Here is a 13,052-nt window from a genome sequence, read left to right as displayed (position 1 = left end):
CTCAGAGAAATTATAATCAATTGCGATTATACTTAACTGTTGATTAAAGTGACTGTTACAGTATGGCTGCAATGTATTTCAGTTTAGAATGTATTTATCCCATCAGCAACTGGATATATCGGAAGTATTTATATGAAACATTAATGCTAAACAAAAGCATGTTCAATTTAATCATGAAATCAATAACACACAAAGAAGGAAAAGCATTTCATGAAAAATGCATTTTGTTTTATTTATTTTTATGACAGATTGTATAACAGGCTTTTTGGGACCAGAAATGCTATTCATTCAATACAAACAACTCTTCTGCAATCCAAAATGTTAAAATGATTTATTCCGTCTTGGCAGTAACAATGAACTATATGATTGACTTTATGTTTTCACAATCCATATTCATTTTAAGATCTGGCACCATGCCCCCACTCCCCCCCCCCACAAAAATATCAAATCCCTGGAAAATAAAATATGGAAGGGGGGGAATGACACATTTCGCATCTATAGTGATAGTGGGATAGATGAAACATTTCAAGCTCCGTACAGCTGACAGTAAGCTGAAATTTCAAATCAAGACACAATTGCTTCAGAACTAAGGATGCACCATTTCATGTGATTAAATTAAATCTGTTTGGATTTACAGACATGCGCATATATATATATATATGCTTGCAGAAACTCTGCACATTTGGCAGTTCTGTTATTGGCTGTTCTTGCCCCTTTCCTACATTTAATTCAAGAGTCAGTAACTTGCTTCCCACCAGATGTGAAACGGTCATTCCTCCTCATCCTGGAGAAGCTGGCGTTCTGGAGGAAGCTTGGGCTGCAACTTCTGCCAGCGCTCTGGAGGCCAGAGGATATGGGTTGCGCGAGCGTGTAGAAGTCCAAGAGAGACCTGGAAAAGGCAATCAAAACACAGGTGTAATAGTATGCAAGAAGATATAGCTTAAGGAGAGGAGCGCTTACGGCATTTCATAAACGTGTCGAGCAAGTTATACCAGCTGAGAAAGAGGACTGGATTTGTAGCTGGGATTAAACCACCCCCCTTAAGTGGCGAATTCATTTCGGGCAAGCCTTCTGTCTAAAATGCAGAGACACTTCTAAAACAGGACCGATGCCTGGGAATTGTGATGATGATAAAGAAAGTGAAATGGGAATAAAAAACCAAACTATATAAAATTTTAACGGCTTGTCCCATATAAAAATTGACAACTTAAATAAAGAACCATAAAAGGTTACAACTTGCAACAGTTCTTTCTAAAGACTCGTTGAAGACAGAGCCCTCGGTGCCCTGCAGACTACATATGGAACTGTTGAAGGTACAGGCTGTCTCACTTTGTGCAACTGCGCAAGCAGCTTTTGTGATGGTTTGTTATGGGGGAGGATCACGATCTCTGTACCTGCAGCAAAAGGCAGAATCTCCTGCTGTGCCAAAGCCTGTCCTTCAATTTTCTTGAAAGACACACCAGAGGCAGCTTCATCTGCTCCTAGTGCAGCTGCCCCCAAGCATAGCTTTCAATATGCTTGCACCACTTGTTAGCTAACTAGGGAAAATGTGCAGCAGAAATTTGATGTGTATATCTTATCTAATATTTATCTGATTTCATCAGCAATTTAATGTCTATTTTGTGTAAGCTGTTTACAGGTTTTAGCAATTAAACTGCATTTAAGTCCTACTAAGTAACAATAATGCTGTGGCAGAACATGGTAAAAAGAGCATTTTAGCATATTCAGTATGAAGAAGCAACCTACATTTCTTACTTCAATGTATTCAAGCATATGCTCCTTTTTTAAAAATATAAACAGGACATCCAATGTTATTTGGCATTTTAACTACCAGCTTGAGCTCACTGTAAGTTTCTGAGTCACTTTTAATTTAGGCTTTGGTGTTTCAATTACATAGATACATATATAACAAACAAATGAAAAAAAAATACTATTGATTAATTAAAAACAGTAGCCTTTGAGAACAATGCGTTGCTTCCAATACATAATGATTCACATTGTCAAAATATTAATACGTGTCAACTTGGTTGGTTTACATCTGTTCCACAATTGTAAATACAAAGTCCAGTGCTTCTGAAAACTTTCTATGGAAGCTTTTCTTCCTTCCCACAGGTAAGCCACTGTATCATTCCACATCCTCCCTTTGCACTGTGCTTGAGGTCAACATGCACCAAACCAGCAAGTCCACTACAACAAACTTTCCCATTTCATTAGTTTGAAAAGGAAACAAAAGGCAGCTTGACTCAGTTGCAATAGAAGAATATTCAGAAGTTCTATTCTCTAGAAAATATGAATCCATCAAGGGAAAATTAAACTCTACTTTAAATATTCAGGAGATTCAGACTGAGTCAGCAACACAGCTCTCCAGAGGCCTAAGGCTAAACCTTCTCCCTAAGCCACCCCATCTCTTCCCAGGCTACACCCACCAATGACCCACTTCTCTTCAAGTGTTTTTGCCTGGCTGTACTGTGCTCTGCCTGGCTGTGATAAGGCCTCCTGCTCAGAGCTGGTTCACCAATGAGGCAGTGTGAAGCATCCGCCTCAGGCATTAGAAGCACAATAGGCGGTGCCCTGATTACCCTACTACTGCCGCCGCCAAAATACGAGGGGCAGCTGTTCCAAAGTGCGACATTGCCACTCGTCTTCCTCACCGCTGGGACTGAGAAGACACATGGCAACACTTTGTGGAGCACTCTGGCTCTTGCTGAGTTTGGGCAGGGGGCATTATTGCGATTGCAGAAGTGAGGGGTGGGGGCAACGGCAGGTAGGGGAGGGAAAAGCACAGTCCCATTTTGCCTCAGGTGGCAAAACAGGATAGGCCACCCCTGCTTTTGCTTGCCTGCATGGAGGTGTGTGTGTGTCTAAATGTGGAATGCCACCACTGAGATGCAAAGATTTTTCAGGAAGGAATACAGCCCACGGGCTGGAAAAGATTCCCTACCTCTGATCTCAAGGGCTTAGAATGCCCGTGTGACCCACAACAAAACAAAACAGAATCAAGAATGCCCGATAAACAAAAACAAAGTAAGTCCAAAAGCACAAAAATGTCTTTAAAAAGACAAGCGGCAACCGACACATTTAAACTACCAGGGTTTTAAAAGAACAGTGATTTAAAAAATGGGAGGATAAGAACATATTTGAATGGCACCTCAAAAAATGACAAAGTGGGCATCTGGTCTGCTTCTCTGAGGAGGAGGCACCATGAAGGCATCACTACAACTGAAAATACCCTCTTCCCTTCTCTTCCTGCTTTGTGTCTGAAAGTGGGGGGTCCACTATCTAAGTGTTTGGGTGAACATGAAGCATGCATGCAAACCCCACCCCTAATATCTTGCCTGTGCCCCAGTGTCATTAGGCTCCCAATTACTGGGAGGCTTCTAATCACAGCCATGTGAACATGGTTACAACCTCCCTTCAGAACTCGACATTCAACAAACAGAGAGAGAGAGTGGAATCAGTGGTTGTGGGGACATTGGGGACAGGGCCCGATGCATGATCCTGGCCTCTGGTTTAAGTGGCTTCCAGGAGTGTACTGGAATGCCCAGGACAGCAAACCCAAAAGTGCCCTCTTCCTAAAGCAAACAAAACCCGAGAAATATTAAGAGTTCTCGTCCATAACCTTCCCATCACTTTTTCCTTTCTGACATAGAAAAGTTAAAAGCTAATGCAGCACCATTTGCTGGTGAGAGGACTATTATTGGCAAATTTTCTCTTCATTTCCCACAGGGGATGCATATGTTACATAGCTTATTATGCCATAGTCAGAGCTCATTCCAATCAAATTATGTGGGAGATGAAAGTATTTTATCCTTGTGATTCTATCCTTTTTGCATGTGCCTGTTACATGGCACTCTCTGGGCAGCTTTGCCTGGGAATACTTTAGCTTGGCACCACATGCCTTGCCTAAGGAACTTCCAATTCTAACTGATCCTATATTTAGCTTCTAAATGACAGTCTAAATATTGGGTTTAGCAAGACTTCACTAACTACCTGAAGTGTGATTCTTCACAAATGGGTTTTATTTTTTATAGATTTAAAGAATTCACAGTGCACTGGGGCATCGCCTGCCTCCGCGAAGGCTAAGTAGCTCATAAATACAATGGCCACGAACTAGAACTGCTTCCAAACACTGAACAAAAGAGCCCTGCCAAAGCAAACTCAAGCTGCCAGCAGGTTTTCCATTCGTGGAGGTGGAACCATGTTTTACACACCAGGCTGTGCACTAGTCAATGCAAGGATTATGCACTCACCCATCACCCTTTGGGTGGATTATGATCAAAATGGTATCCAATAGGGGAACTGTATCGGGAAGTTTTTAATGTTTGATGTTTTATTATGTTTTTATATTCTGCTGGAAGCCACCCAGAATGGCTGGGGTAATAATAATAATAATAATAATAATAATAATAATAATAATTCTGTATGCATAACACAACACAATGGAGAAGAAGGTAGAGGGTCCCAGGTTCAATCCCTGTCAGTTTCAGATACAGCTGGGAGAAAACCCTGTTGGAAACTCTGACGTCAATGCAGGCAATACTGAGCTAAATGGACCCATGATCTGATTCAGCACCAGACAGCTTCCTATGTACTACCTTGAGATCACACGTAACACTGCTGAAATGTCATGTTTCTTTCCTGGACAAAACCTCATAATCACTGAACTGGGGGGACAGGGAAGTCTCAGTACACTATTACATATGTAATGAGAACCTGTGTTTTCAATTCCCAAGCTACACACACACACACACACTTCCCAAATAAAGCACTAGGTTTATTAATAGGTTTTCGTCTGGTCTTCTGTCATGAGTCGGAGTCAGGAGTAGGTCAGCAATAAAAAACAACAGCAGCAGTGTCAGTGAACTCTTTAATCAAAGAAACCAAAACAGTTCAGGCCTAGTGATCACAGCAACTCTTCCCAGTACCTCTTTCCCCAATGACACAATTGAGAGGACTGAAGGTCCCTGCCTCCCCACCACTTTCTAAGGCACAGCAGACTAAGGCTCTGTCGTCTTGTGTCTCTTTGCTCCGCCCTCTCAATTTCGCTGCATGTTCTGGGAGACCAGAAGGGGAGGGAGTTGGTCACAGCAAGAGGGGGAGACTCGCTGGATTCTTCAGCAGCCTGCCGCATCTCTGTCTCTTGCCCCCCTCTCTCCTGCCTGATTCTGGACTGCTCTCTGCCCTAGCCTCTTCCTGCTCACTTAAACCTGTTGCTTCTTCAGCTTCCGACACCTCGTCCTCCCAGTCTTCTTCTTGTGGCCACTCAATGTCATCCCACCAAGCCCCTGGCTCTGAACCTTCTTGGCCTGGGAGTTCCCTTGGGGGCTCTTCAGGTGGTGCCTCCCACCAGTCCTCTGAATTCAGCCATGACATCTTCTGACCAACTGGCCAGGCACCAAATGAATTAGAAATTCATCAGCATTCTGGCAGGCAACACCAAAAAGCAATAGCTCTGCACTGCTCACAACATAAAGCCAGCCAGAACTTTGACCGGAATAGGTTGCGCAATTATGTTTGGATATTAACTACTGTGCCACAAACCCTTTTCACTGCCAAATACAAGTAAGTTTGGGAAAAGGAGATAGTGAGGAAAACGTCTATCTGGCTGCTGCTGGACCCAATCCAGGCCCTAAGCAGTATTCCTGAAAATCTGGAGGACCAGCAAAACCATTTTGTTCTAAAGAATTATTCATGATTGAGACAGGAGGTCTTCAATCACTGCTTCTGATTGCTCAGCTGACCAGAAAATGAGAAGGCTAGTTCTTGGAATACCTTGAAAATATAGATAGATAGAAACATTTATATTCTGCCCTTTAACCCTAGGTTTCCCTTGTGGTAATTAGGCAGCATGTATCCTGAGGGTTTGGGAAAGGGTTAGATGGAGCATTTGGATTGTGTTCCTACAACTTTTTATGACAGCCTGAGGTAACCATTAGGTGTAGCCCATACCACTGTTACTACCACTGCAGCAGAATTTTACACACATCTTTGCTTTCAAAGATCTTTGCTGCTGCAGTAAAAAATAAAAAAGGCCAGAAAGTGCATTCAAATTGCTCTCTAGAACTCTTAACTTTTCCTTATGGGTTTGGATGCAACACCAGACATCCCTGAGCAGTTGCTTAGGCCCCTGAACTTTGGGGAGGCCAATTCATCTAAACTCTAAAAGAAAGAAAAATAACATGACAAAAAGTTCCTAATAATAAAAAGGCAAAATCCTTTCAATCAGAATATGAAATACCATTTTTAAAAGGTCACAAATGACGTAAGTATTTATATGTTTCAGGATTTCTTATGGATGTTAACAAAACTGAACTAACTTAAAGCCTAGAGTACACCCCAATTAAGAGGTCATGTTTTAAAAGGACAAGCTTTTACATATGCTTTTAGATCAGAGGTCCCTGGCAGCTATGTGCAATTTCTTTAAAACAGTCGGAGCACATGAGGACAATTTTCTCATAAAATGGCTACATTTACTCAAGGCTGTATTTTTTCATCACTCTGAGGCTCTTCAGAATTAATCTTGGGCATAGTAGAGGCTTGGGTACCTTCAGCTATTTCCCATTAAGAAGGAATTTTTTTAAAAAAAGCAGGAAGTTCAGAATTTTATGCAAATAGACACCAACCACCCCCAAGGAATATCTCTAGCTAATTCTCATGATTTAATTTCCCAGGAACCATGTGTATGCACCAATTTCTCCTCTCTCTCTCTTATACATAATCAAATCACTGGAGTTGAAGTGGCCTGTATCTAATTTAATATTTTGTAGCTTGATTAAACAGGTGCTGAATTACTTGAATATAATTTGGTTAGTTAACAATGCACACTATTGATACCAGATCACTTCTGTTGCTGGATTTATACACCAGTTCCCAGGAAATGTTACACTTAAATTGGTATGGCAGATTTCGAGATGGGCTGCTTTCATATTTCAAGTTGATAAACCTTCTGAACCTAAGCATTTTCACTAGTGCGTAATCCTAAAATCCCAAATGATTCATATTTTGTGACACTATGCAAAGTCAATGAATTTTATGCTGCATCTAAAATAAGCCTCCTCATATTGCCCTATTAATGAAGTTGAAAATATGATCTAATTTGTGTGTGTGTGTGTGTGTGTGTGTGTGTGTTAAAGACGAGTCTGAAAGTATTTCCTGTTACACTTCCTGTTTGGTGCACTACTGTGACACATATAAGAAGCCCACTTCCTGTCTTTTATGAAGCTGTGTCTTTCACTGTGACACAGCCATGTTCCAGGATATGTCGCAGCTGGAAATGAATACAACTGTTCTGTGAAGACAGGGGACTCAGCTACACAGCTGCAAATAAAACGCTTTAAATGTGTTGTAAAGTGCAATATACAAATGTGACACTAGATGGCGACGGTGAGCTATGCAAATTTCAAGGTATTTTTCAAAACGCTTTTTTAAAAAAAAGAATTTTCACAGCGTTTTTTATATGTGTGTAGATTCCACCAGGGTTGAAGAACTTGTGACATTTCAGGAGCTGGTGCACTCTACCTCCCACCAGCACCAGCCAGTATGGTCAATTGTAGGGATGCTGGGAGTTGTAGTCTATCAGTGGCTGGCAGCAATGATGTCAGTGTTCTATCTCCACTGTCTGGGGCAGTACACCTCTCAGTGTCTGTTACTTAGAATCATAAGTGGGTAGAATGCTGTTGTGTGTCAGGTCCTGCCTTCAGGGTTCCTGTAGGCATCTGTGAGAATATGATGCTGGACTAGGTAGGGCATTGGTCTGATCCAACAGGCTCTTTTGTTCTTAGTCCAGCAAGATCTGGAGGTTCACAGATACTCACCCCTCCTCATACTTTCTGGGAGCTGAACTACATGAATAGTGTGCAAAAGGCAATGAAATTATTAAACTAGGGATTTCTTTTCTGTTGTTTCTTAAAAATTAATGGAAATTCAGCCCAGTGTAAAAATACACTGCTGCATAATTAAGAGCAACGTAAACACAATGCCAAAATGGGAACACTTAGCTAGCACTCCGCCTACAGAACTAACAAAATGTACTGCGGATGGGGGGAAAACCTGCTGGGTCAAATTAGATTGCTTGTCTTTAAGAAAGGCTATTACAATGGATTGTGATATTCAGCTGTAGGTGTAAAACAATCTTATGGCAAATTATCTGCTTATATGGTTCTCTTCAAAATTAAGCCATAGTTCACTGGGGATAAATATGTTTGCTTTTTAGAATGCGCTTGCAAAATGTTGCTGAAACTTAATACCAAGGGCATAAAAAGCATAAATTAGTATTCTTTATATGCTCCTGAACCTACCTACTATTAGTAAAAGTGCTGAAAGCATGTCCTTAGGTGCAGTGGCGGAGCTTCATGCTCCGGCACCAGGGGGCGGAGAGCAGGTCGGGGCGTGGCTGGCGTCCGTCCCGGGGGCGTGGCACGTGTCCTGGGGGCATGGTGCCCAGCATGGGAGGGAGGGCAGCCACGATGGCACCCCATCGGGATCGTGCTGCTGGGGGCGGTGCGCTCCCCCCGCACTCCTCTTCCTCCACCAGTGCTTAGGTGCTTTTAAGAAAATTCACATTCTACGTATTTCTGATTTCAGGCTATAGGAATCTGGTAGAAAACACAAATGCGGAGAGTCACCCCCCCCCCAAAAAAAAAGTCAGACTCAGTTTTCCTATTTAGGGACCAGGTCTATGACCATTTTATTACAGTGGTACCTCGGGTTAAGAACTTAATTCGTTCCGGAGGTCCGTTCTTAACCTGAAACTGTTCTTAACCTGAGGTACCACTTTAGCTAATGGGGCCTCCTGCTGCCACTGCACGGCCGGAACACGATTTCTGTTCTCATCCTGAAGCAAAGTTCTTAACCCGAGGTACTATTTATGGGTTAGCAGAGTCTGTAACCTGAAGCGTCTGTATCCTAAAGCGTATGTAACCCGAGGTACCACTGTACTAGATCTAGATAAAAGTGTCACAAGTGAGCTTGTTATAAAGCCTTCTTGAGTGCTGACCACTCTCTCTTCCATAGCTACTTCTTTTTCTCAGGAGAAAGAACTTAATGTGTTCGGGATAGATAGCCTCCACCCATCCAACATAAAATCTGGTCCAGATATAACTCAGAGTAAATGCATTCATTTCCAGAATATCCAGAAACTTAATCTGGACTATAGGTTCTTATTAGGCTGCTTTGTGCTGGTGCAAAGTGATGACATCATCACTTATGCTAGGGTCTTGCAGGCTTAGGGAAATTATGTGGTTTAATTAATACAACCCTCCCCACTTCATCCATATCATGTTACCTACAGGATATGCATGACCACTGCAAGAATCTTTTTTCATATCCTGAAGAAGCAATTTAGAATAAGAAACCTTGTAGAATTTCATGGCTTTTCTGACAAAACCAAAAAGCAAATGTTATTATTACTATTATTCTGAAAAAAACAGAACATTAAAATTCATAAGCCACACTAGAATACACAAATGTTTAACACAAGTTCACAAAATCAAGAAATACTGTTTGATCTTATGTTCCAAAACTCCTTCTGATGGGGGGTGCTGGGGATGAAAAAAACAAACAAACTTCCAAATATATCAAAAGCTTCACAACTTATCCAATACATTTAAACAGCATAATTTTATCCTGCACTATATTGTTTGAATACATAAGAAAGATTGAGCATTTTACAACAAAGCTTCTATTGTCTTATCTGTCTTCTCCAGTTCTGAAAATATTTCTGAGTTTCAGCATATATACTGCCTCCCAGACAGTTGCCAACCACTCTCTCAGTGTTGGAGGGTCCTTCTGTTTCCATTTATGAGTAATTACCATTCTGGCCGCTGTTAAAAGATGTATAATCATTTTGCTATCTTCTCAGAATACTTGAGTGCAACGTCTCAAATTCCAAATGTTGCGTAAGGGTTCAGATTCCCTTGTTAGCAGCTTGATAGTGTCTCTGGCTTGGAAGTACTGAAAATAAGAGAGCTTTTGCACATCTGTTGACCTCATAATCTCATTGGGAGTTTTCACTAAAGCATTTCTCCGATTTGGTGACCCACACTTCTCCCCCATAATTGAGTACTGCCTACTGCCAGGAAGAGAAAGAGAAGAGAGGGACAGACCTCTGCCAGAGAGAAGGTGATAAGTCACTGATATAGCACTCTAAACAGCCATGGCTCCCCCCCAAAGAATTCTGGGAACTATCACTGATAAAGGGTGGAGGGAACTGTTGCTCTGTGAGGGGTCTCCAGACAACTCCCTGAACCCTTAAAAACTATAGTTCCCAGGATTCTTTGGGAGAAGCCATCAGAGGCCATTTTAGGCCAGTGTGACCTGTGTGGCTACACTGGGTGCCGTGCTGCACAACAATGCTGTAGAATAGAGTTCGAGAGGCAGAAAGGGCACCGCTGAATTTTAGAAGCCAAAGTCAGCCACTGAAATCATGACTATATAAAGAGATATAACACAGCTTTAAAGTATGGTGTTGTCTAGGGTTGCCATACATCCGGGATTTGGCCGTTGTAAACAGTGTCTGAATGGATTTCACAGAAATGTCTGGGAAAATCTGAACATATGGCAACCCATGTCAGAAGTGTAGATTCCAGCAAAATTAAAAATAGCTCAAAACCTAAAAAAAATTTTTGCAAAAAAAGCTCACCAACTTTGGGCTAAGCTCAACAACTTTCGTGTCCGGATTTCCACTTGTTGAAATATGCTAACCCTAGTGTCAGGGTTCAGATGCAGGTCAGAACTCAAGATGCAGAGACAAGCAGAAAAGTTAGCTCCTTATTCTAGAAAACAGCATACCAGGGAGCAATGCCTACCAACAGGACTGGCCCGCATGAAACACTTGCCAGGACTGAAGGTCTTTGCCTTCTACTTCCCATTAAGTCTCCTTCCAAGCCGGATGCCTCCCAAACAGCCTTAAACCATGTTGGGGAGGGGTCACCTGTGCTTTTTGTTCTGCAATGCTCTCTGTGACCCTGGAGACAAGACGGGAGGAGAGAGGCAAGCTTTGTGTATCCTTCTGCAGCTTCTGGCCCCTCCTTCTCTGCTTCACGTCCTGAGTCTGCATTGCTTTCTGCATCTGGCTCTTCTCTCTCACTCTAGCCCGTTGCTTCTTCAGCCTCCAATCATTCCTTCCCCACCCTTCATCCTCTGACCTGTCCTCAGTGTCCTACTGCCACTCCTTGGGCTCTGAGGCTTCCCAAGGGGGTTACTCAGCCAGTGCCTCCCACCACTCCTCTTCATCCAGCCAGTTCCTGGCAGGCGTGGTTATGACCAGAGTCACTTAGCCACAAGAGCATTTGCATTTTTGAGCCACTCTCCCCTCGCATCTCTGCAGCCAAGTTGGCAGTGGAAGCAGAGCAACACAACTAGGATTAAGTCTGGGCACAGCAACAAACCACAGTGAGCAAGCATCATTTTAGATTAAGGTTTGCTGATCCTAAGTAAACCAGCTGGTGAGCCTAGTCAGGTTCAGATCTCAGAAAAGCAACCACAAAACTGGGGAAACACCACTGGCCAGGGGTGCAAAAGATTATAATTACCTGAAATAAAATTGCTTCCAGGCCAGATACATTTTGAGCCAATCCTTCACTGAAGGCACTTTTTAAACAGAAATTCTCATCAAATGCAAGGGAGACCAAAGTGACCCCTGTGGTACAAACAAGCCAGAGCTAAATGAAACAGGTCATTGTCTAGCACGATCTATCACATTCTATCTCTCTCTGACCTTGTAGACCTTTCTTTTTCTCTATTCTTATATTTCAGTTTTCTGTTCTGCTTCCCATATTCTGAGACAAAGCCCTTAAATGGCACAAATGATACAGACCAAAAAACAAAAACAAACACCCTACCTAATTTATACATTTTCTGTTTCCAGAAATTGAGGTTGAGGTCACAGATACTAAGGTTTTCAGTACAGAATATCTGAGCTCCCGCCTATCACACGGCAGTTAAGAGGGGTTTTCTTGAAGTGCAGCTACTTGTATCTTAAAAAGAACCTGATGTTTCATTAGTATTAGAGTAGCATCTCCAATTATAGAACAACCTAAGGTTCATTCAATCAATTACATAGTGTTACTTTTGTGAGCAAGTCCTTAATTTTGTGCTTGAAAGCCTGCTTGCATTGGTGTTAGGAGTACGCAGATTATAGAGCAGAAAAAGTGTTACATAATGTACTTTTGCAGAGATTGTCAATTAGAGACAATCACTGAATCAGAGCCTCCCATTTCTGATTACACTGGAAATCAGGCATTAAGTATCACTGCAGACACATTTCAGCCTCCCTCCAAGGATCTCATCTGTGGAGGGATAAAACAACCCCAGGGTTCAATATTTTTAGGTATGATTTTAAATCCTTTTATTTCCAGACTTTATTCATACAGTGGTACCTTGGGTTACAGACGCTTCAGGTTACAGACTCTGCTAACCCAGAAATAGTACCTCGGGTTAAGAACTTTGCTTCAGGATGAGAACAGAAATCGTGCTCTAGCAGCGGTGCAGTGGCAGCAGGAGGCCCCATTAGTTAAAGTGGTACCTCAGGTTAAAAACAGTTTCAGTTTAACAACGGACCTCCAGAACGAATTAAGTTCTTAACCTGAGGTATCACTGTATTACCTTTGCCTTATGGACAGTTTTCTTTACCAGGCTATTCCTGCTGGCAGATCTGTTTCTCACTCAAGCTATCCTGGCAGCCAGTAGCAAACAGTGGGGTAAATGTGTGATGTGGCTGCATTTGGGATGCAGGATCGTTAAGGATCAGCATAGCATACTGTCTGACCAGGACTGGGGAACCCAAAGCCCAAACTCACACTTGAAACAAAATGGGTAACCTTGGGCTAGTCACTATCTCTCTGCTTAACCTACCTCACAGGGTTGTCTTGAGGATAAAAACGTACAATTGTAGTACCTTTGTAAAGGTATTGCTCTGCCTAGCCACTCTAGCAACGTCTCCAAAATCAGCAGAACAAACAGTGGGCAGATGGGGGTGGGGGCATCAATGTGGGCTGTCAGACCTGACATGGGCTACCTGGAGATATCTGCCTGACTGTTGATGGAAACAGGAT

The 13,052-nt window shown here is 42.3% G+C and overlaps 1 protein-coding gene across 2 annotated transcripts in view; it reads right to left on the bottom strand.

Moving 5' to 3' along the window:
* Positions 1-206: 206 nt before the first annotated feature.
* IMMP2L (inner mitochondrial membrane peptidase subunit 2) overlaps positions 207-13,052 on the bottom strand; it is a 450,464-nt gene continuing 437,618 nt past the window's right edge. For both annotated transcript variants that reach the window (XM_053404659.1, XM_053404658.1), the window contains exon 6: positions 207-889. In XM_053404659.1, the coding sequence (XP_053260634.1) occupies positions 770-889 (120 nt within the window). In that variant the 3' untranslated portion in view covers positions 207-769. The remainder of the gene's footprint in view (positions 890-13,052) is intronic.

Source organism: Podarcis raffonei, chromosome 10 (genome assembly GCF_027172205.1).
Source record: "Podarcis raffonei isolate rPodRaf1 chromosome 10, rPodRaf1.pri, whole genome shotgun sequence".
In the NCBI taxonomy this organism is placed as follows: Eukaryota; Metazoa; Chordata; class Lepidosauria; order Squamata; family Lacertidae; genus Podarcis; species Podarcis raffonei.
This window is presented reverse-complemented; position numbering and strand designations above follow the sequence as displayed.